The sequence below is a fragment of the Meles meles genome, chromosome 12 (assembly GCF_922984935.1).
Source record: "Meles meles chromosome 12, mMelMel3.1 paternal haplotype, whole genome shotgun sequence".
Classification (NCBI taxonomy): Eukaryota; Metazoa; Chordata; class Mammalia; order Carnivora; family Mustelidae; genus Meles; species Meles meles.
In genome coordinates, this window is record NC_060077.1 from 95845254 (window position 1) to 95866312 (window position 21059).

Here is a 21059-nt window from a genome sequence, read left to right on the forward strand (position 1 = left end):
TGCCAGAGGCAGGAAGCCCAGGCGGGGAACGTGTGAGTATTCAAATGACTTCCCTGAAAATGAACTTCGTGTTTTAAATAATAGATGTTTATCTCCCAGGATAAACCTTAAATATTCCCATTTTCACTGAAATGGCATGTTTTTAAAAGGACGAGCTGTACCCAGAATCCGCCACGTCCCGCCGGCTCTCAGAGGCGCCACAGGGCGGTCCCGGGGGACGGGGAGGCTGTCATTTCCCAAGCGTGTGACTGCAGCGGGGCCGCGGTCGAGCCTGCGGGGCTGCCTCCTCACCGTCTGGAACCGCCTCAGCCACACGAGAAACCGTTTTGGCCGAAGACTCATTTGCGTCTTATTGTGTTAAATGTCACAGAATGAAAGAGCGAGTGGCAGAAATTGTCCCTTAATCAGGCTCTGATTTTACTTTTATGTTTCCTGCTGTAGAAACATTGATTTGAGTCTAGCTTGGCATTAAGTTTTCTGAGCTCGTTAAGTGGACAAAAGGCTGAGGGCCCTCCCCAGTGAGGCTGCGGGAGGTCGGGCAGCGGACAAGCTGGTCTTGGCTCTGACCCTGCCCAGCACCCTTCCTGGGCACACTTGTGTGTTCACGTGGGAAGAAAGCATCTCAGCTGGGAGAGGAGACGCGTTTCGTTTCTGTGGGACGGAAGCAACACCCGCGAGGACGCGTCGAAGCGGGTGCTGTGTGTGGGCTCTCCGTGGCTCGGTGAGGGACTCGTGTGTGCGGGGTCACGGGACGGCGCGTGCGTGTGCAGGGCTGAGAGAAGCCGTCCTGTGGGCTCTCCACGTGCCGACCACATGGCTGCGGCACGTCCGGGCCCCTCGCAGAGACCCTGCTGCGGGCACACGTCTGTCTCACATGTGGAGTCTGTGTAGGTCAGCCACCTGTGGATCTGGAAGGAAGTGACGCTGTGTTAATATGGAAAAGCCACGTGGACGAGACCACATCCACAGATGCGTGGGAGCCTGTCACAGGCAGAAAATGATGCAAACAGCATGCCCCACGCATGTGTCTTTTTCTGACTTCCCGACCGAGCACAGTGCTCCATGGTGTGTCTAGAAAGCCCAGATGTGAGTCTGGGGGTGTGTGCACACGCCTGTGGGGTCACAGTGTGAGTACACGCCTGTGCGCTTACGAGTCGTGCCTGCTCAGTATTGAATGTGAGTGCACAGGAGTTTGCTGTGTGTGAGCACGTGGGTCTGAGTGTGCGTGTGCGTGTCTGTGGGGTCTGCGTGGGTCTGAGCACGTGGGTCTGAGCGTGTGCACGTGTGCGTGTCTGTGGGGTCTGCGTGGGCCTGAGCACGTGGGTCTGAGCGTGTGCACGTGTGCGTGTCTGGGGGGTCTGCGTGGGCCTGAGCACGTGGGTCTGAGCGTGTGCACGTGTGCGTGTCTGGGGGGTCTGCGTGGGCCTGAGCACGTGGGTCTGAGCGTGTGCACGTGTGTGTGTCTGGGGGGTCTGCGTGTGCCTGAGCACCTGGGTCTGAGCGTGTGCACGTGTGCGTGTCTGGGGGGTCTGCGTGGGTCTGCGCACGTGGGTCTGAGCGTGTGCACGTGTGCGTGCACAGGTGTGTGCTGCGTGAGTGGGACTCTTGGGAACACTTGTGGGTCCCCAGCCGTGCCGCCCCCTGCGCAGAGCACCCATCTTCGGAGGTTGCCCAGGTGAGGTCAGGGTCTTGCGTCCCGTACCTGTACTCGAGCACACGGGGTGCCCCGGCCCCCGCCCCGCCCCGGGACCTCATGCACAAGCTCCCGGGTCTCTGCCCTGGCGGGCGGCAGGCCGGGCCCTGGCGCTCAGCTTGCTGACTGCGCGGGTCTGCGCCGTGGCCGGCCTGTCGTCGCGCAGGTGCTCTCGTGGGAGCTGGTAAGGGGCTCGTTTTCTAACCGACTCAAAGTCAGTGAGCGAGTCTCTTCCTGGCCTGGCTTTGACCAAAGGCTGGCGCTGACTGGAGTCGCCCTGGGAGCAGCAGGCGCGTTCCTGGGTTAACAGAGCCCGCGGCTCGGTCTCCGCTCGCGATCTGACCTCGGAAGCATTTGTGCTGAAGGTGCCGAGTTGGCTTGAGGACGAAGACATTCGCGTTCTTGGGACCGATGTCGTGGCGCACTGCAGCCGGGCGGCGGGGCCCGGGGTGGCTGTGTCCCCCCCCCACGCCAGGGCACCCTGGAGAGGCTTCGGCTCTCGGCCCTCGTGAAAATCGACGTTCATGCACTTGGCACGTGGACGCCTGCATTTTCCAGGAGGCGAGACATTTGCTGCCCGACGCTGGGGAGGAGCCTACCATCCTCCCCCCTCACGGCCGCTGGCAAGCGCGCACCCGTGATTCAGGACAGAGCGGGTTCCTTCCAGGGCCAAGGGCCACGCGAGGGGTGCAGCCAGGAGCCTGCAGAAGGGAGCGCTCAGCCCACGGGCCTGTTGAGTCCCCGTGGCTTCTCCTGACCAGCACCTGGTACTCGGCAATGACCGTGACGGCGAGCGGCCAGCCTGCATCCCACAGGAAGCCACCGCTGTGCCCACATGGACAGCGGAAACCAGCCCTCGCCCCGCGTCCCCCGTCTGGGCTGTTGTTCCTGTTTCCGAAGTTTGTGGTTCTCAGACTGGGACGTGAACGGGAGTTTACGGACCTGCACGAACCCAGCTGCCTGGAGACCCGTGTGCGAGGGTTGGCTCTGGACGACGCCTCACGGCCCTCCTGCCTGCGGAGAAACCCTCTGTCTGTGTCACGTCAGAGCTCCGTGTCTCCCTGTGACACCCTGTCACGGCCTTCGGCTCGTGCCCTCCCAGCTGCCACGCTCCTGGGGATGCCGTCCATCGTTCCCATTGCTGTTTGCTGCCTGTGCTGGCCCCCTGAGGGCACGGGCCCGCCTGCCCCGCCACCGTGGTCCCGGCCTGCATCGACCAGCAGGTCCTTGGGACCCTGTACCTGCCTCCTCGAGGTGGGCAGGCGACCCGGGTGGGTGAGGTGACCCTGCGGTGGCCTCCTTGCGGCACAGAGGCAGAGCCCAGGTGTCCACGTGGGTGTCCCTGTGCCTCCTGGCCCCGCCGCCTGCGTCTTACCTGCCTTGGGCACGGAGGAGGCTGCCGTGGGGGCTCCTGCGGCATCCAGCCCTTGCAACCGTGGCCAGGGGGTGGGACGGTGAGGATGTGTGTCTGCATCGAGGGTCGTCCTTCTGTGGCTCCTTGGAGAGCACACTCCGGCTGCGGGCGGGCGGCCGTGGCCTCTTACCCAGATGCCGTCCGCGTGGCAGAATGTCGCTTGGTGTGTTGGGCCGTGGTGTTTGAACAACTACGTTGTCAAGGGAAGTGAGCACAGAAACAGAACGTAGAAGACGTGGAAAAGCGTGGGGTTTTGGGGCTCATCCTAGGCTCCGGGTGGTGCTCCGGGGGTGCGGGCTGGCGGGCATGGTGCTGCTCGTGGCCGTCACCTGCCCCTGGAGGGGACGGGCCCTGAGCGGGGAGATCGAGGCTCCGAGTGTTCATGGCTGTCTGCACGCGTCCTCTTTGCCATTAGGACGGTTCGTGAGTGAGAAGGGGGACCTTGCCCTGCCTGGTGTGTCCGAATGGATTAGGGAAGGAGTTGCCGCGGACGGCTTGGTGTGGCCCTGAGTTTGTGGGTGGCGCCCGCCGGACGCGGTCCTTTCAGCGGACGCGTGCCAGGCAGAGAGCGGACGGTGTTGTCACGAGCTGCCAGGGCGGAGCCGACGGCAGGGGAGGCTTTGGGGGAGGCCGGAGGAGCCTAGCACAGCCCCACGTCAGCACCTTCGGTGCCCTGGGTGCCGCTCACGGAGGCGGCACGTGTGTGCGAGGGGCACTGGGCGCGTGTGCGAGGCTGTGGTGCATGGCACGTGGGCGCGTGTGCTGGAACGGAGGCGGCAGGAGGCTCCCAGCCAGCATGGGACAGGAGTCTGTCGCAGAGACGCGGATGGGGACCGGGCCGCGGGGGGATTTAGCGCCGAGCATCTGCTGCACGTTTCCCCCGTGAATTAGCTCTGCCCGCGAACGCCAGGCGGGCTCGGAGCCGTGGGCCGGCGCTCATGGAGGCTTCTCATTCTCTTCCAGCTTCACGGCTACTTGGAGAACGAGCCGCTCACGCTGCAGCTGTTCATCGGGACAGCCGACGACCGCCTGCTGAGACCCCACGCCTTCTACCAGGTCCACCGGATCACGGGCAAGACCGTCTCCACCACCAGTCACGAGGCCATTCTCTCCAACACCAAAGTCCTGGAGATCCCGCTGCTGCCGGAGAACAACATGCGAGCCATGTAAGCTGTGCGCGTGGCCCGCGTGCCAGCCTCCGCCTCCCCCGGGCTCTGGCCTGGGCTCCACGCCCGTGGAAGCCGCAGATCCGTGGGGGGACGGGTTTTTTAGGGCCTCTGCCTCTGGGCACGTGGCATGTGAGCAGCTCGGTCCCTGTGGCCAGTCCCCCTCGTGCCTGCGTTCACCCCATGAACGCGACACCGATCCATTTCTGAGTTCGGGGTGACCGCACAGCGCCGCTGACGGTGGGTGGGCTGCAGAGTTCTCTCTGGGGCTCTGTCGTCGCCGATGTGCGTTCGGACTGCCCTTGGGGCTCCAAGGAAGCGTCTCTGGGCTGACGACGGACCTCAAGAGGCCCGCACCTGCAGCCTCCTCTCCTCCCCTCCCCTCCCGACGACTGCCGGGCGCCCCACGCTCCACTCCCAGGGTGTGAGGAGCGGGACGTCTCCCTCCGTGCTGTCGCGTGGGCGGGTGGGCTCGGCCGGGGCGGAGCAGAGACGGCCTGTGTGGCACGTCAGGGACTGAAGGGCAGGCGTGGACCCTTGTTCCGAGCAGCGTGGACTGTGCTGGGATCCTGAAGCTCAGAAACTCGGACATCGAGCTGCGGAAGGGGGAGACGGACATCGGGAGGAAGAACACCAGGGTCAGGCTGGTCTTCCGGGTCCACATCCCGCAGCCCAGCGGCCGGACGCTGTCCCTGCAAGTGGCCTCGAACCCCATCGAGTGCTGTGAGTATCGGAGCCGGCCCCGTGCCCCACGCTCTGTTTCATGGCACCTTCCCTGTCCTTGCACGCGGGGACTCGTGAGCTGTCCTCACGTGTGCGACACTCTCGTCCCTTGCCCGTGGCAGCGGCCCCGAAAGCTGGCCGTGCTGGGCTCGGGTCCGTGGCTCTGTGTGCGGCAGGGCCCCTGCTCCTGGCACCTGTGGGGGACAGAGAAGAGCTTGTTCCAAAACGCCCAGAAGCTTGCGCTCGTCAGCGTGAGCGAATCCCTCACATTTCAGAATCCCGGCGGGATCCTGGCGTCCGGTCCACGGGGCTACGCGGATCTGAGCTCGGCGGCCGCGTGTGACTCTCTCACCTTCCCTCCCAGCCCTGCTTCTCTCTTCTCTCATTGTGTGTGTGATTCGGGGGCGTCCGGGCTCCGGCCTGAGTGCTCTGCTCCTGCGGGGCCACGGCAAGAACTCAGCGTCCCCTGGGCATGACCGTGCTTTCGTCAGCCCGTGAGGCAGCTGGCGGGCATCTCACAAGCTGCCATGCCCAGGCCTCGAGCAGGATGCCCCGGAGGTGTCTCCGTGCTCTTGTACGAAGTGTGGCTGGCCCGCCCACCCCTGGCCACCATCCGAGTGTCTCCTGTCCGGCGACCCCTCTTCCTTCCCTCGTAGGGTGCGGCTGCCCCCACGGCTCCCTGTCCCTTGTCTCAGTGGAGGGGCTGGGTTTGGCTCCCTCACCTCTGACCTGATCGTCTGACCAACCTCAGAGCCTAGGACTCCTTCCCCGCAGTGTCTGTCCCGTGGCCCCGACGCGGAGCCCCACAGACACCCGTCCCCAGACCTCGGCATGGCGCAGGGCTCTGCCACAGGCCATTTCGCTCCCGAGGCACGGCCTCCTCCCTGCAGAACAAGCGGCTGGGTGAGACCCGCGTGTGCGCAGCCGGCCACGGGAACTTTGGGTCAATGGCCTCGTGGTGCCCCGTCCTCCCCAGGTGACCCCACTTTCCCGCGTCTGCGCCTTGCTGCTTGGCGGCTGCTGGCCTTATCCCAAATCCTCTGGTCCCGCGGCTGCACTGACAGGACCCAGGGCCCCGAGACCCCACCCCCAGGTTCCCTGGGGCCCGTGGCCGGGCCTCACCGTGGCTCCCAGCTGCAAGAGCCCATGGACACGGCGTCCGGACGGGCGCTTCCCACCTGTGGCCGTGTGTCCCATCTGCGAGGAGCACCTGAGTCGCCCTAAAGGCCAAGGGTCCCCCTGGGGTGGCCTGTTCATGCCCAGACCTGCACGTCCCGCCAGCACAGATCAGACATCCGCCCGCCGCGCTCGTGTCCGCGTGCTGCCGCGGACCCACAGCTCCTGCAGGAGGCCGTCCGTGTACGCGCCGTGCCCCCCAGCAGAGCCCGAGATGCTACTGGGAGGTGCCCGTGGCTGACGGGCCGGCCGACCCCGGGGTTCCCTCTCAGGTCACGGCAGGAGATGGGGCGGACACGTGCTCACTCTCCCTGTTCTGACCCCGTGCAGCCCAGCGCTCCGCCCAGGAGCTGCCCCTCGTGGAGAAACAGAGCGCGGCCAGCTGCCCCGTCCTTGGTGGAAAGAAGATGGTCCTGTCCGGCCACAACTTCCTGCAAGACTCCAAAGTCATCTTCGTGGAGAAAGCTCCAGGTACTTCCCGTACCGACGGACCGGGCCGTGCTTGACGCTTTGGACGCTGCTTGGTCGGTTCCTAGAGGCGGAGCAAGGCCGCTCGCTGGGTCTGTGCGCACTGGGCGGAGGGCGCGAACCCTCCGGTTCTGCCGTGGTTCCAGGCCTACTGCCGCTGGCTGTCTGCGGCCCCTCGCCCTTTGTGCAGAAGGACGCACGCTTCTTGGCTCTGAGCAGCTCCTGCTCGCGGCCGCTACACGGGCTGAGCTGGGCAGCGCCGTTCTGCTCTGTGTAGATGAGGGCTTCTCGCCACTCCGGACCACAGCCTTCTTGGTGGCAGGCGTGTGCACGCCGAGCGGCCGTGGTAGGTGGTGGCCCCGCACTTGGACGTCCCCCCTGCCCTTGGCATCCTTCTGGCCCCGTTCTTGGTGCTGCCCCAGGATGCAGAGCGGGTGCCGCTGTCCTCCGTGCCCGTGGCCGCCGGGGCTCTCAGTGCAGGCGTAGACCTGGGTGCTCAGCGCTACAGCCGGGCTGCGGCGCGTGCGAGGTGAACGGTCTCTCTTTGACGTTTGGGTGACAAGCCCCCGGCTGTGCACGCAGCTTCCCACCCCGCCCCGGGACGCCCGACCTGTCCGGGGAGAGGCCAGGGGGCACTCGCGTGCGTAGCAGACGAGGGCGGGCGATGGCGTGTGCGGGGCTGGGCTCTCGCCGAAGCTCTCTGCAGCTTTGGCTTTGATTTGGAGCCAGGTCCCTGGTGAGCGTGGCCCGTGGGCATGAGGCCCTGCCCCCGACTGCAGGCCTGCATTTCCTCCTCCCCATTAATGGAGGGCACGGGCGCAGGACCCACGCTCACCACTGGAGACCACGGCTGGGTTCAGCCTCCACGACACGGTCTTGATGTTGTGCCGAGAGCAGGAAGCTTAAGTGCGTCCATCAAAGTGGACTTGAAGTCCTGCGCGCTCAGCGTGCCCGAGCTGTGTAATCACGCGCACGACTGGAAAACGTGAATTACAGGGAAAACCCACCAAGCATAATGATCAGGAGAATTTGTGTTACTGCAACATTCTTCTTTGAAGGAGCCTAATTTTGAAAGATTTAACCTTTTGAGCTCTAAACGTGTGAATAAGTGTGGGGGGGAGGGACCGCGCAGCGGGGGGATGTGCCGGGACGTGGCCCAAGTCGCTGCTTTTCGGGCTGCGGCGTGAAGGCAGAGTCCCCGCGGCGTCCTTCCTGTCTTCCCCGACCGGGCGTCATCTTGGCCCCGGGTCGGGACTGTGGGGCGTCTCCCGGATGCTCCCGCTCTGTGGGTGCTGTGGGGCTCCTTCTGCAGGGTGGCTCCCGGGCCGGCTGGCCCGCTCAGTCCCAGATCTTTGCTCCGTGGCCTGGTGGTGCCACACGGAGGTTGGCCGCGAGCCCGCAGTGTGGGGACTTAGTGCTCAGGGACGCGCCCGGCGCCGTCCTCCGGCCCCCTCCTGTGGCAGCCGCAGCCCTGTGCACGGCCGACGAGACGCGGGCATGTGTGGCGATGTGGTCGCAGGCTGTGGCCGTGGCAAGTGAGTGTGCACGCGTATGCTGTCGCTGGGGTGTGTTTGTATTTAAATGAGGTGGTTGGCACCTTCACACGCACGCATACCCGCGTCGTGTTTCCGAACGGAGGGACCCATGTCAGCTCTGACCCCGGCACAGGGTCACTCTGCTCCAACTGACGCGTCCCGCTGCGCCCCGTAACCGTCACGAGGCTTTTCCTCGTCAGTGTTTTTGAGAAACCGCTGTAGTCCCTTTAGGCTATAGTCGTCCTGTAGGCTTTAGACGAGGTCATCAGTCTGTTGCAAAGGTCAGTCTTTAAACTGCTGTTTGGCGCCAAGGCCCGCACGTGAGCAGGGAGACCGTCTTTGCGGAAGCCCTGACTGGGAGTCCCTCCGGAGAAGCCCGCGAGGTCCCTGTCCCTCAGGCTGCTCTGGGTGTCTCGGGGGCGTCCACCACCCCGTGTCTGGGCCTCCCTGCCGTCGCTCCGGACTCACGCACTCGTGGCCTGCGGCTTGGTGAGGGCTTCAGGTAGCCGTTCTTCCCGCCTGGGCGCCGGGCTGTGCCTGCCGCGCTCCTGCGACCGGTGCGCCTGCCCTCCGCGGGGAGCGGGTCGGAGGGGGAGGGACGCCTGGCACCTGCCCTGAGAGCCCCGTTCAGTGTGCTCGTAGGTGGCGGCCCTGGCCCCTCTGGTGGGCATCGGTGAGTCCCCGTGGGCTAGCTCGGGTGGGAGGAGGGACTGTGGGGGCCGCGTGAGACGGGTGAAGTGAGTGAGAGCAGGTGTGTGTGTGCCGGGCCGAGTGTGAGCAGGTGTGTACGGTCTGTGTCTGTGCGAGGAGCCCTCTGTTGCTGCAGGGGTGCGGCCACATTGTGGGGCAGGGACCGTGTGTACAGGAGCCCCAGGTGCCCTGTGATCTCTCTGCTCCAGGCTGGGCATGTCGGGGCGGGGCTGCGGGCCGTGGTCGCCCGGTGGGGGTCTGGCAGCGAGGACACAGCGGCAGCCTGGTGGGTGCCCGTACCTCCCCTCCGGCCTGGTCTGGGGCCGTGGCCGCGCGTCCCACTTCCTTGGCACGCGGGCTCTGAGAGGTTTCTGGCGATTGTGTGGACACGGATACGCCGGCTGGGGGAGTGGGTTCCGCACGTGCAGGTCCTCACGTGGCGCAGAGGTCCCTGGCATGGTCGTGGGACGGGGTCCGTAAGGACGGCCGCTGCCCCTGGCCCTCCTGCATCCGCGTGCCCCGAGGTGACGTCCACGGGCAGTGTTTTCGGGTGGCCCAGGGCTTCACGGGCAGCAGGTGCACACCACTGGGCCGGGCCACGCGCGGTGGAAACAGCTGGTGCCTCTCGGACGGCGTCACCTGGGAGCACGTGCAGGACCAACGGTGCTCGAAGCTTGTTTCCGGGAGCGGAGGGGGTGGCCGGTGTCCGGTCCGGATGAGGCTGCGTCTCACACGGTGGCGTCAGACCCGACGCTCCCCCACAGCCGGGAACTCTGGGGCATTCTAAGGCATCTCAGGAGCAGCCCAGCCGGCAGGATGGTGGGGGGGGGGGGTGCCGTACAGAGGCCCTGCGGGGTCAGCGCGTGTCGCCGGCCCCCCCGCTCCTCCCCAGCTTACTGACGCCCCAGGATGCTCTGGTACCCCCGGGGGAGGTGTGGCCTTGGCCCAGCCCGGTGGGAATTCCAGCCCCTCATCAGGCTGTCTTGTGCTCCCAAAATGCTCTCCAGACCCTCTGTTTGAGGGACAGGGGCGGCCCCTGAGGGTTCAGTGTGACCGTGGGCCTCCTGGGGCATGGTGACCCGTGCTGGGGGGGGTGGTGTGGAGGACCCAGCCTGGGCAGGAGCGCCTTTCTGCAGGCCCCTGTGGGGCTTCCCGAGCCTGCCCTTGCACCATGGCTGGGAGAGGCTTGTCCCTGAAATTTCCTTTCTCTGGGCTGGTGGCCAGTCTTTCCTTGTGGTTTGCCCCCAAGCCACGCCCGGGTCCTCCCAGGTCAGCACCGAGGGGACATCCAGAAAGCAGGTGCAGGTCCCACCCCAGCGGTGAGATTTTCTGTTCCAGATCCCACCCTCTGGCACCCATCGATCCTCGTGGGAAGGGGAGGGGCGCGGAGAGGGCGGGTGTGGAGAGGGCGTGGCCGGACAAGGTCACCCAGGTCACCCCTTGCTGCTCTCTCCAGGCCACCACGTGCGGACCACACACCGGTTGGAGAACTTAGGTTTTGTCACTCTGTTGAGATTAAACTCACGTACTGCGCAGCTCAGACGTTTAAGACTCAGGGGTCGTTGGTCCCTTCAGAGCCGGGCGGCCGTCCCACTCACGCCCCATCCTCCCCGTCCTCCCCGCTCGGCAGCTTCGAGCTGCGTCTGTCCACGTGGCTCCCCCAGTTGGGACGGCTCCTGGACACTGCGCTGTGGGCCTGCGCCGTCCGGTGGCTTCCCTGAGAGAGCGTCTCAGGTGCCCCGGGCAAGGGTGTGGGTGGACTTCGTCCCTCCCGAGGCCGGTAGTGTCCGTCGTGTGGACGGAGGGTGTGGTACTACCCACTTGCGGTGTAGACGGGACCCGTGCCCACCTCTTGGCCGTGGTGAGCCCACGCGCACGGGCACACGGGCTTCCATGTGGCTACGTGTGCCCGTCCCTGGGTGTTGCCCGTGTGGGGTCCCGGTGGAGGAAGGCTGCGACCGGCCGTGCGGGGAGTGGCCAGGCTGAGCCGCGGCAGGAGGCGCGTTTCTTTCTTGCTCGGGAGCATCTTCCGCGGGAAACAGAGCTCTGAGTGGCGCTGGGTGGCCCCTGAGTCTGTGGCCTCGGGAGTTTCAGAGATTAAGGGGCGTGAACGTGGGGCGTCCCCCCTCCCCAGTTGGACCCACCTGATCGGGACAGCCCCAGACCACACCCCATCCCAGAGTTGTCTCCTCCGGGGCCCCACGGGAGCGTGGCGGGTCCTCGTTTGTGCGTTTCCCTCGGCGCCCCCGACGGCCTGCGGAGGCTGACAGGGCGTGACTGGCTCTGGGGCCGCAGACGGTGGGAGGAGACCACAGCCGGGAGCACGTGCGCCCCACAGCCGTGTGCTTCTGTCCGATCCGGCCTCTGCTGTCTCTGTCCTGCCTGTTGGCTGCACGACCAGCAAACCCCTTCGGCGGACGCTGTGACTCTGTGGGAAGCCAGTCCCTGGGCACCTGCAGCCGCTCTCGCTGGGGGCTGGAGTCACCGTGTCCAGAAGGCCGTTGATGCTTACGCGGAGACCGGGGGCCCCACGTGTGACCCCGTTGGGCCCAGAGCCCGCCCGGGAGCCATGTGACTAAGAGTGGGCTGGAGGCCGGCCCACAGCCCAGCGTGCAGTCCTCCCGGCCGCGGGCGTGGGGGGAAGCCTTTCCGATGACTCACGCTGCAGGGAATTCCCTAATGATTCCGAAGAGTTTTACTTCTGGGCTTGCGCAGTTTCCTGCCGAGGACCCCAGGAGCTCTAGATAGGGCTGGAGCTCCAAGCTTGTTTGGGACTGGCCCTTCCCGTCCCCGCAGAGGCTGAGGCTTTGCTTGGCCCAGAGACTGGACGCCCAGAGGAGGCTGGAGGCTGGACGGTGAGCCCCGGGTACCAGCAGCTCCGGGGAGACCAGCAGCCACATCCCTCTGGTGCTGGTGCACGTGGGACGTGGTTTTTGTAATTGCCTAGAGTCCACGATGACGAGCCACGTTGAACGGCCTTGGACAGTCTGTACACATTTCTGTGTCTGTGTAAGTGGACAGCAACTCAGGTGGGACCCTCAGTAAGAACGGGCCACAGGGTTGTCCCTGTGCGCTGTGTCTCGACCACAGATACAGAGAGTCGGGGCCAATAGGGCCAGCGTCCAGGACCGGTTCCCAGGCCTCAGTGGGCAGGACAGTGCAGACAACAGCCCCTGCACGGCCTTCCCGAAGCTGCTGGTTAGCGGCACCGTCGACGGTCCGTTGACCGGCGCCTGGTAGGGTTGGTGTTGGGAAAGCTGAACGTGGCGTGCACACGCGGCCTGTGTGGCTCGTTGTCCCTGGGCCGACACTCTGATGAGGACGGAAACCCACAGGCCCAGGAGGGGCTCTGTTGGTGCGCGGGCTGCGGCCCACGGGGACTCCATCAGCTTCGCGAGGCGGAGGAGCTCAGAGATGTGTTCACAGGAAGGCCAGGTCTGCTCTGACCCGTCCTGGAGGGCAGACGGTGGGCATGGGGTCCCTTTGTCGCCGAACGCCCGCTCGCTGCCCCTCGTGGGCCTCGGTTTCCCTCCCAGCCCTGTGTGCTGGCTGTGGCCCCACCGGGAGGCCTGGACACTCATGGGATCTCCTCCGAGAAACCCGAGCTGTGCTTTCCACCGACAGACGAGAGCCAGCCGCGGCCGGGGCTGCCCCCGCTGTCCAGGCCGTCACGCCGAAAGTTGTGTTTCTCTAAAGTTGTTTTAAGAGGCACCAAACACGAGGGACTTGCTTACAGGAAGAACAACTTCCATTTCCTTTGGCCAGTGGTGGGCGGCGCCCCTGCCCGCGGGGCCCCTGCCTGCGAGCCCGAGGCCCATCTGGCCTGTGAGGCCCGGTCGGCTTGTCTGGTCCACACGCTGGGCAGCATTGCCAGTTCCCGCGGCCCGTGGGCGTCCGTCAGCTCTGGGAGCGGGGTGGGGGGAGGGGGTGCTTCTGCCCGCCTGGAAGTGAGCGGCTCTGTGCAAGTCTTGGTGCCGTGGAGAACGGCCCGGGGTAGTTTCGTTTCCGATTCTGTTTTGCTGGAGGAGCTGTGGATGCTGATCCCTTGGGCCGCCGGTCCGCGTTTCGTCACTGAGCGGGTTCGTCTGCTGGGTAGTGCCGGGGCCTCGGGCGTCCCGAGAGGCTGCTCTGGTCCTGGCAAGCCGACCCTGCTCCGGGCTCCGGTGACTCACATTTCCTCCCTCTGTCTCCACCCTCCACCCCTGCCCGCCCGCACTGTCAGGCACGAACAGATTTTGTCGACCTCGTTTATATAACTCAGGGTCTGTGAGACGCGCAGTTCCCTTCTGTGCAAGCAGAGCGGGAGCAGAAACTGTCTGTTTCACTGTCATTGTTCACTGGGGACACAGTTGATAGACGATGGGGAGGGGACACCGTGGCAGGAGACTGACCCCTGCCCAGTAGATTAGCCACCCGGCCGGTCCCCACACAGCGGGCCCGCGGTGGAGGGTTTCCAAAGGCCAAGAACTCAGTTTGCCGACACTCCCGCCAGCGGGCTTCTCGGGGCTCCCTCCCTCGCTGGCCTGGGCCCGCAGGACACTGAGCCTTTCAAGGCCGGTTGGAGGCTTTTTACTTTTTTGTAAAGCAAACGGCCGCTGGGGTAAGGACAAAAATACCATGTTTTGCATTTCTGTAACCTCGTGTGGCAAGAAGTTGTCACAGAAAGGATTTTCTCATTTAGCCGGCAGCTCCTGTGAGCGGAGGCCGGACTGTGGGTCCTGGGCCTTTGCTCGTCAGAAGAACTCTGCTCCAAGGACACGCAGAGGCGTCGCAGGTCCAGGCCATTCGGCCCACGCTCCCTGGTGGAGGGACCGCGAGGCCGGAGGGGCGGGCACGAGGGCCCGGACGCACACCCGGGTCCAGGTCTGAGGGCCACGCGCCTTCCTGGGTCGCGGCGTTGCTCCCGGCCTCACACTCCCGTGACAAAGCTGTGGCTGTGGCTGTCGGTGGGGCGAGGGCAGATTCTGGGGCGCTCCCTGCGTGTGGCTTCCTCCCACAGAGCCCAGGGCCTTCGGGCTGCACCAGGCTCCCTGCCGCACGTCTGGGCCAGGCACGTCCCCTCTGCCGTTGACCCGCACGCGACTGCTCATTCTTACGAGCTAACAGTGGGTAGGGCCCGAGCTTATCAGAGGGCGGCGTTCTCCGGGGTCCCCTGTGCTTGGTGAAGGCCCTTGGTCTGGGGCGGTGGGCTCGGCCAGGCTCCCGGAGTGATGCGCTTCCCTCTGCCCCTTTCTTCTAGACGGTCACCACATCTGGGAGATGGAGGCGAAGATGGACAGAGAGCTGTGCAAGCCGGTGAGTTCGGCCGGACGCGCAGCCCGGGGTGGCGCCAGGCGGCTCTGGAGGCCGGGCGGGGGTGGCCGGCTGTGTGTGCAGCCCTCGGGCTCGCAGGAGCCACGGAAACTACCAGACAGAGTTCTGGAGCACGAAGCGGAAACGACGGTGAAGCGCCTCCGAGAGCTCGTGCTCTGGGGACATAGGACTCGCTGGAGGCAGGAACCGGCCCGGGAGGGACCTCACACCCCAGCACCGAGGGCTGCCGGCTCCTGCGGGGGCCGGGGACTCGCACCAGGCCTGCCTCCTGGTGGTCCCGTGGGAAACCCGCTGCTGTGAGCGTGAGCTCACAGCTGTGAGCCTGCCCCTGCACGCCCGGCGGCACGAGGTCCCACCGGCGTCCCTGGCGCCCGTCGCCCAGCAGGCTGTCGTTCCGCACGGGAAGTAGGTGTGGTCGGGTCTCGCGGAGGCGCTGGCAGGCCGCGGAGGTGGGGCCCGCAGACGCCCGGTGCGCACGCACCCCCCCCCCCCGACGCTGGGCGGCCCACGGCCCCTCGGTACAGTCTGCCCGTGCGGGTGCCCCCACGGGTGCTGACGGACAGTGCCCTACGCCGGCTCTCTGCGGCTCATGCCGGCCGGCACGCTGTCCTGCCCCCGTCCCCTTCACCGGGGCCTTCGTGTGGAAAGTGGGTTTCTTTGAGACGGCAGCTGGCTGGGTCCGACCATCCGCCTGGCCAGGCCGGCCCTGGCAGGGACTCTCCGTGCGGTGGGAGCAGCGTGTGTGTGCTGCCTGGTCCAAGAGGGGCAGCGGGCGTCTTCCGGCTCACCTGACGTCCACTGTGCCCGCAGGTGGCTGAGGGAAGAAATCCCAAGCTCCCTAGCTTACCGTCCTGCCCATGGATGGCCGAGTGCGGCCCCTCGCTCACCCTGCTGACCGCGGGCAGGCGTGTGTGGCCATTCTGGCAGTGCAGGGACGTGGGAAGTTGGCTTATTCCATGCTTGGGGAGGGACTGCACAGTGTTCTGGGGCTCCGTGGGCCCGGGCGTTACGGCGGGCTTCCCAGGGAGCCTTTGGATGGGGGGATTTCTGAAGCCGTTAGGTCGTCCTCTCTGCCCTGCGGTGGAGGGACTCCCAAGTCGGGTGGGGAGTCCCGGCCGCCGCGGAGGCAATAGTCAGATGGCTGCGCGCACGGCAAGTCCAGGCAGCCCGGGGCCCCGGCAGAGGCTGCATCAGAGCCCAGTAGGTTACCTGTGACTTCAGCTGCCTTTCCCAAAGCTCTAATCCATTTACCAGAAGCCTTTACAACTGGTGTCGGATGGAAAGATTCCTCCCTGACCCCAGAGGAAACCTGTTCACGGGAGCTCAGTCCCCTCCATGACGTCCAGGCCTCCTCCCCCCCGGGACCTCCCACGCGCACACGGGCTCCTGCGGGTCCCGTCCCATTTCCCCGCCTGCCCGAGAAGCCCGGGGACGCCCCGTGGGCTGCAGGCAGTGCGGGTCCCTGGCGGGGCGCTCCTGGCTCAGCATTTGTCGTAAGCAGACACCTGGCAGCGGGACAGACGCCGCCGGCCGCCGCCAGCTGCCTCCCTGTGCGTCCAGGCCTGTGAGGGCCCCCTGGCCCCTCTCCCCCAAGCAGGGAAGAAGCTGTAGAAATCCTCCGGCTTTTCGTTCCCAGACAATTCCTGCCAAGTTTCCACAGTCTGGTGTCGTGTCGTAGACTTTGCTGTTTGGCTGGAGCGTTGGGTCCGTTGAAGGAAGGTAAAAACGGGTGTGCAAGAGACGTGAACGGTGCGTGTGAATGAGGGCGAGCTTTCGCTTCGCAAGTCAAGCTTCTCACCTCCTAAGGCATTTACATCATGAGGGAACGGGGTATTCGCTGTGGAGCTGGAAAACGTAAGAAAGCGTGAAAAACGCACCTCATGTCGTTTCACCGCTGCTGGTCCTGCCCGGCTTTCCGTGGCGTCGGTGCGTGTACGTGTGTGTGCGTCTGCGTGTGTGAACGTGTGGGGGTGTGGACGCGTGTGCACGTGGGTCTGGATGTGGGTGTGAGCGTGTACGTGCGCGCGTGTACACACCCACACACACGTGGTGTGCACTTTGGGAGCCGCGTGAACAAGGCTGGTTTAGGTGCTGCCGTGTGCAGGACAGTGGGGTTTCTCAAAGCGAGTCCGGCGGGTGGCCCGGTGCCGCTTGTGACCCTGCTTTTCCGGGGATGACAGTGCCTCTTGCCGCACCTTCGCCGCCGCCTCCTCCCGCACTGCCCCCGCGAGGACAGTGCTGTGCGCAGCTCGTGTGTGCGGAAAACCTCTGCCCCTGTTGCATCAGAACAGGCCCCGGTCTCCTGGAACCCATAAAAACCGAGCCCACAAAGTCAAGCCTGGCCCAGGGGCCGCACTGTCCTACCCGGATGCCGGCGTCTGCCCGTGGGCCCCTCTGCGGATGCTCCTCCCGCAGCCCCACGCGGCTCCGTTTGTCCCGAGCCTCGTCGTCCCTGTGTCTGCCCTCTGTGGGGTCAGACCCACTCTGCACTCCGCAGCAGCTTGGGCCAGGGGGACGGTGTCTGCCGCACAGCCCAGCCCTGGGACACAGCCTCTCTGTCCTTACGCTTCCCGTGCCGGCCTCAAGGCTGAAACTCAGCACGGCCCAGAGCCGGCCCCGGCCACGCGTCCTCCGCCCCCCACGGCACCCGTGTCTGCCCCCGGGGACCCGTCGTGACCCCATCAGCCCCACGTCTGCAGGGCTCTTGGTGCCGAGGGACAAGGTCTCGGGGAGGAGGAGATGCTGCTCGTCACCTCTTGCAAGTGGGATGTGGTCACTGAAGCAAACAGTTTGGGGCGAGCGTGGCCCCGGGGTGGAGCCCAGAGGGGCCCTGATCTCGGCGCCCGCCCTCGACAGCAGGCTTCTGCTCGGTTCCTTTGTCTGTAAACGGGAAAGGTCGGGCCTGAAGTTCTCTCTGGTTTCGTTTCAATATTCTCGAGCTTCCGTCACTAACATGGTTCAGTCAATTTTGCGGTTACACCGGGTGACAAGCTACAACGTAACAAAACGTAACAAAAACCTGATACAGTGGGTTTTTCTCCTTCTGTTCTCTACTTGCTAACTTACATCATTTGACAAAAAAAATTAGAGAAACGTTTTTCTCCCCACCAGGGAGTTGAGCGAGCGTGGGCGCCTGGGAAGACCCGTCCCCTATCCCCTGTCCCCTGACTGACGTTGGGCCCAGGGTTGGGCACTGAGTGGTGCGCCTGCGCACACCGACGGACATGGAGGGGACCGGGCAGCCCGTGTCTCCCGGAACGCCGTGCGCCCCCTGGACTGTTTCAGATCCGCACTCAAAAGAGCAGAACTTCTTCTGGGAGAGGTTAACGGCCACCCCCGTGAGCCGTCCTGTCCCCATTTGTGCTTGCTCACTGTCCCCCCGTCCCCCAGCCGGCTTGAGGGAGCTCACGCACCTTCCGTCGGAGGGAGCCTGGGGCCCTGGTGAGCGTCAGGCCTTCATCACAGAACCTGCCCCAGGCCCGTGTCCAGGAAGCTCCTGCCCGGAGCCTCCGTCGCGCTCCCTGAACAGGTGCTCGCAAGCCGTCTGCGAGCCCTCTGGGGGCTTCTTTCATTGCCAAAGGTCACTGGCCCCTTTGGTTTGGGCCGGCGGGTGCATGGGGTCTTTCCAGGACCTCTGCTGACCTGTGGCCGCTCTGCCCTCCGAGGAGCCCGGCGGCCTCACATGGGGATGAGTGGCACATTGGAGCTGAGGCCCCCACCGGCCTGCCCCGTGCGCGCCGCTGGTCGGCTCTGGGTGCGCAGGCTGCCGGCACGGACCGGGCGACTTTGCTCCGCACACGTGAGCCTGCATCCCGGGCAGGCTCTGCGCGGCCCCTTCTCCGGGCGGCGGGACCACTTGCGCTCTGGAGGCCCCTGGGTGCACCGTGTCTGTGGGGTGCTCACCATCTCCCTCCTCTGCCGTTTCTCACCAGAACTCGCTGGTGGTCGAGATCCCGCCGTTTCGCAATCAGAGAATCACCAGCCCCGTCCAAGTCAGTTTCTACGTCTGCAACGGGAAGAGGAAGAGAAGCCAGCACCAGCACTTCACCTACCTGCCTGCGCACGGTAACTCTCTCTTTCTAGCCTTCCACACTGAAAACGAGCCGAGGGGGCACTTTTTCTAAAAGACCCAGAGATGCCGAGATGCTGTCGCCGTGAAACAGTGTGGTTGTACGTTTCCTCTGTGTTTCGTCCCGTTAGCAAGAGCATGTCCTCGATTCTTAAAGAAAAAAGTGAAGCTTTCGGTGTATTTTCCTTCGTTGCTGCTGTGGGTGGGAGCTGCATATTGGGGTAATTACTGGTCGTTTTGCTGCCTGCTTGCAAATATAGGACAGCCCCGGGGGAGAAACCGTACAGCCTTCCGTGCTGAGGCTGAGGCGGTCTGGGCGTGCGTTTAAATCCGTAGATGCTTACGGTGGAAAAGCAAATAGTTACAATTATTTTGCAGGTGCCGTTAGAAATAACCCTGTGGTATTGAGCCCAAAGGCCCGTGCTTGATGTGGTCATTAACTAACACAAACGATCTGTGCTCGCGCCCGTGCCCGAGTCACGCTCCTCTGTGACTGATTGCATCTCCCGGGGCGCGGGAGGCCTTCGGCCGAGCGCCTGTGACTCAACTGAAAACCCTCCTCGCTGAGACGTTTCTGCTTCTAATTTGCCTTTTCAGCTTAAGGTGTTTCCTTAAAGGAAATACTGCGGTGTTTTTTCCCCCCGAACGAGGAGAAAATAAATGTGCGAGGCATTGTCCTTGAGGCCCCTGGTGCTCTGCGGGCCGGGTCGGCCGTGCGCCCCGAGAGCACAGTGTCACTCGTCCTCCTGAATTCAATCGTGTTCTGTGTCCGCTCAGCTCTGCCCAGTCTTTTTGTACAGTAGCTGCTCTAAAAACTTAGGAGATTCGTATAATTTAAGAGGGAAATTAGTTATATGCTTAAAACTATTGCGAAAGCAGCCACCTTGCTTTCTCGGGAAAATCAAGATTCTCTGAGGGTTTAACCGTAACATGTCGTTTACAAAATAGACTAGATTGTAGGAAAGCTTAGAATATCTGTGTTGATCTCAGAATTAGCTGTTTTTTTGGGCAAATGATAGCCGCGCCTTTCAAGATTTGAGTGGTTTGACTCTTGTCAAGTCACCCCCTCCTGAGGGGCCGTCCGCTGGGACTGCCGAGGAGGGCGTGTGCCCGTGAGCTGCCCGGCCGGTGCGTGCGCTCATGTTCCGCGATCCGCCTGGGTTTGCGTGCCCCGCGGCCTCAGGGGCAGTGCGTTGTACGAGACAAAACATTAAGTCAATTTTTGAGAACGTAATGATTTTATCCTAATTAAACTTCAAGCATGGTTGACCAAAAATTGAAGTTTTAAAGAAGACCACACTTTATAAGAAAAATTGCCTTTTAAAGCAGGTTAGACGATATATTTCACATTAACGTTTTCCACAGTCCCTGCTGTAGGAGCACTGGAAGAGGCCCGTGCCTGTGACCCGCATGCCCTTCCTACAGGTGGGGGTGCTGAGCCCCCAAGGACGCGTTACTAAGACAAGGGGGTTTGGAGGGCTGTGCCGGAGCCATTCTGTCTGCCCACCCTGCAGTGGGAATCCCATCCTGACCGCCCTCTGCCCCTGGGGCCAGACCCCAACATCACCCCTCTCTCCGCCTGCCCCCAACCCCTGTCACGCCCTCTCCCTCTGCTCAGGACCCTCATCACTGCTCTCTCCATCCGCCCCCGCACCCCCATCGTCCCCCCCGTCCACCCCCAGACCGCCGTCACCATGCTGTCGTCTGCCCTGCTTCCCACACCTGCTCTAAAACGTAGCCCACGTGGACCCTGTCTGTAGCCGACGTACCATCCTAGGCAGAGTCCGTCCCTGGAGCGGTGGCCGGTCTGTCTGGGCTGCGCACACCCCTGTCGTCGTGGCGGCCCATCTGCCTCCGCCATGCGTCCGCGTCTGCCACGTTTCTGTCCCTGAGACTCGCTGCAGCCCCTGAGAGCCGAGACATCCACGCTGCCGGCCCCTGGGAGAACCCTGGCCTGGCCCTGGCCTCCTGGGGTGGCCGGTCTCGTGTCTGGCCCGCCTGGGGCATTGGGACCATGCCCATGGGCCACTAGACTGTAAGCTCCCAAGAGCAGAGATGTCGGCCAGCGCCTGACGTCGTGGCTGAATCGCAGGCGGCGACCCGTCTGTGGTTTTGAAAATAAACAAGAGAACGAACAGAAAACTGGAGCTCATGTGTCTGGTGTTCCTCCTGGCCGCGCCGTCTCGTGTTGCTCCCCGCTGCGCTCGGCAGGCCCGCCTGGGGGATGGCAGGTGCGGAGACCGCGTGCTCAGCCCCAGTGCATCTGCGTCCGGCGTGCTGCTCAGAGAGTGTCCCTGCCTCGCCGCGCCGGGGCTGAGCCCCCCTACCGCGGACTGTCCCCTGGGGCCACACGTGCTGTGCGGACAGGAGCTTCGCAGGGACCGTCAGCCGGAAGGCCCCCTGCAGATTCTGAGCTCCTTCTCCTTGGGGACCTGCTTGTGAGGTGCCGCTGTGCTCCCGTGGGCGGTGGGTCCTTTCACAGGCGTCTGGTGTCTGGCGGGGGGCACAGCCGAGCCCTGGCCAGGGGTCCCTTCTGCATATTCCAACGGCGTGTGCTTTTCAAGGTGATTGAGTTTGCTGTTGAGGTGTGCAAGGCCTCGGAAGTAAGCTCACTTCAGCCCTGCCTGTTGAGGTCACTCTCACGAGCGGACGTGCAAAATCCATCCTAGGTTTCCCCCAGAATCGGCAGTGGGCGCGGGGTGCTGGGCCCCATGTCTCCTCCTGGTGGGAGACACACTGCGGCGCTCAGAGCTGGGACCCCGAGAGGCAGTGCCCCCGGGAGGCCACCCTCGCATGGAGCGGCTGGGACCCT

General features: G+C 64.4%; 1 protein-coding gene across 3 annotated transcripts in view; it reads left to right on the top strand.

Moving 5' to 3' along the window:
• Positions 1–21059, top strand: part of NFATC1 (nuclear factor of activated T cells 1) — a 92528-nt gene that overhangs the window by 35878 nt on the left and 35591 nt on the right. For all 3 annotated transcript variants that reach the window (XM_046025246.1, XM_046025249.1, XM_046025248.1), the window contains exons 4-8: positions 4071–4273; positions 4824–4996; positions 6503–6643; positions 14105–14160; positions 18111–18243. In XM_046025246.1, coding sequence (XP_045881202.1) covers positions 4071–4273; positions 4824–4996; positions 6503–6643; positions 14105–14160; positions 18111–18243 — 706 coding nt within the window. The remainder of the gene's footprint in view (positions 1–4070; positions 4274–4823; positions 4997–6502; positions 6644–14104; positions 14161–18110; positions 18244–21059) is intronic.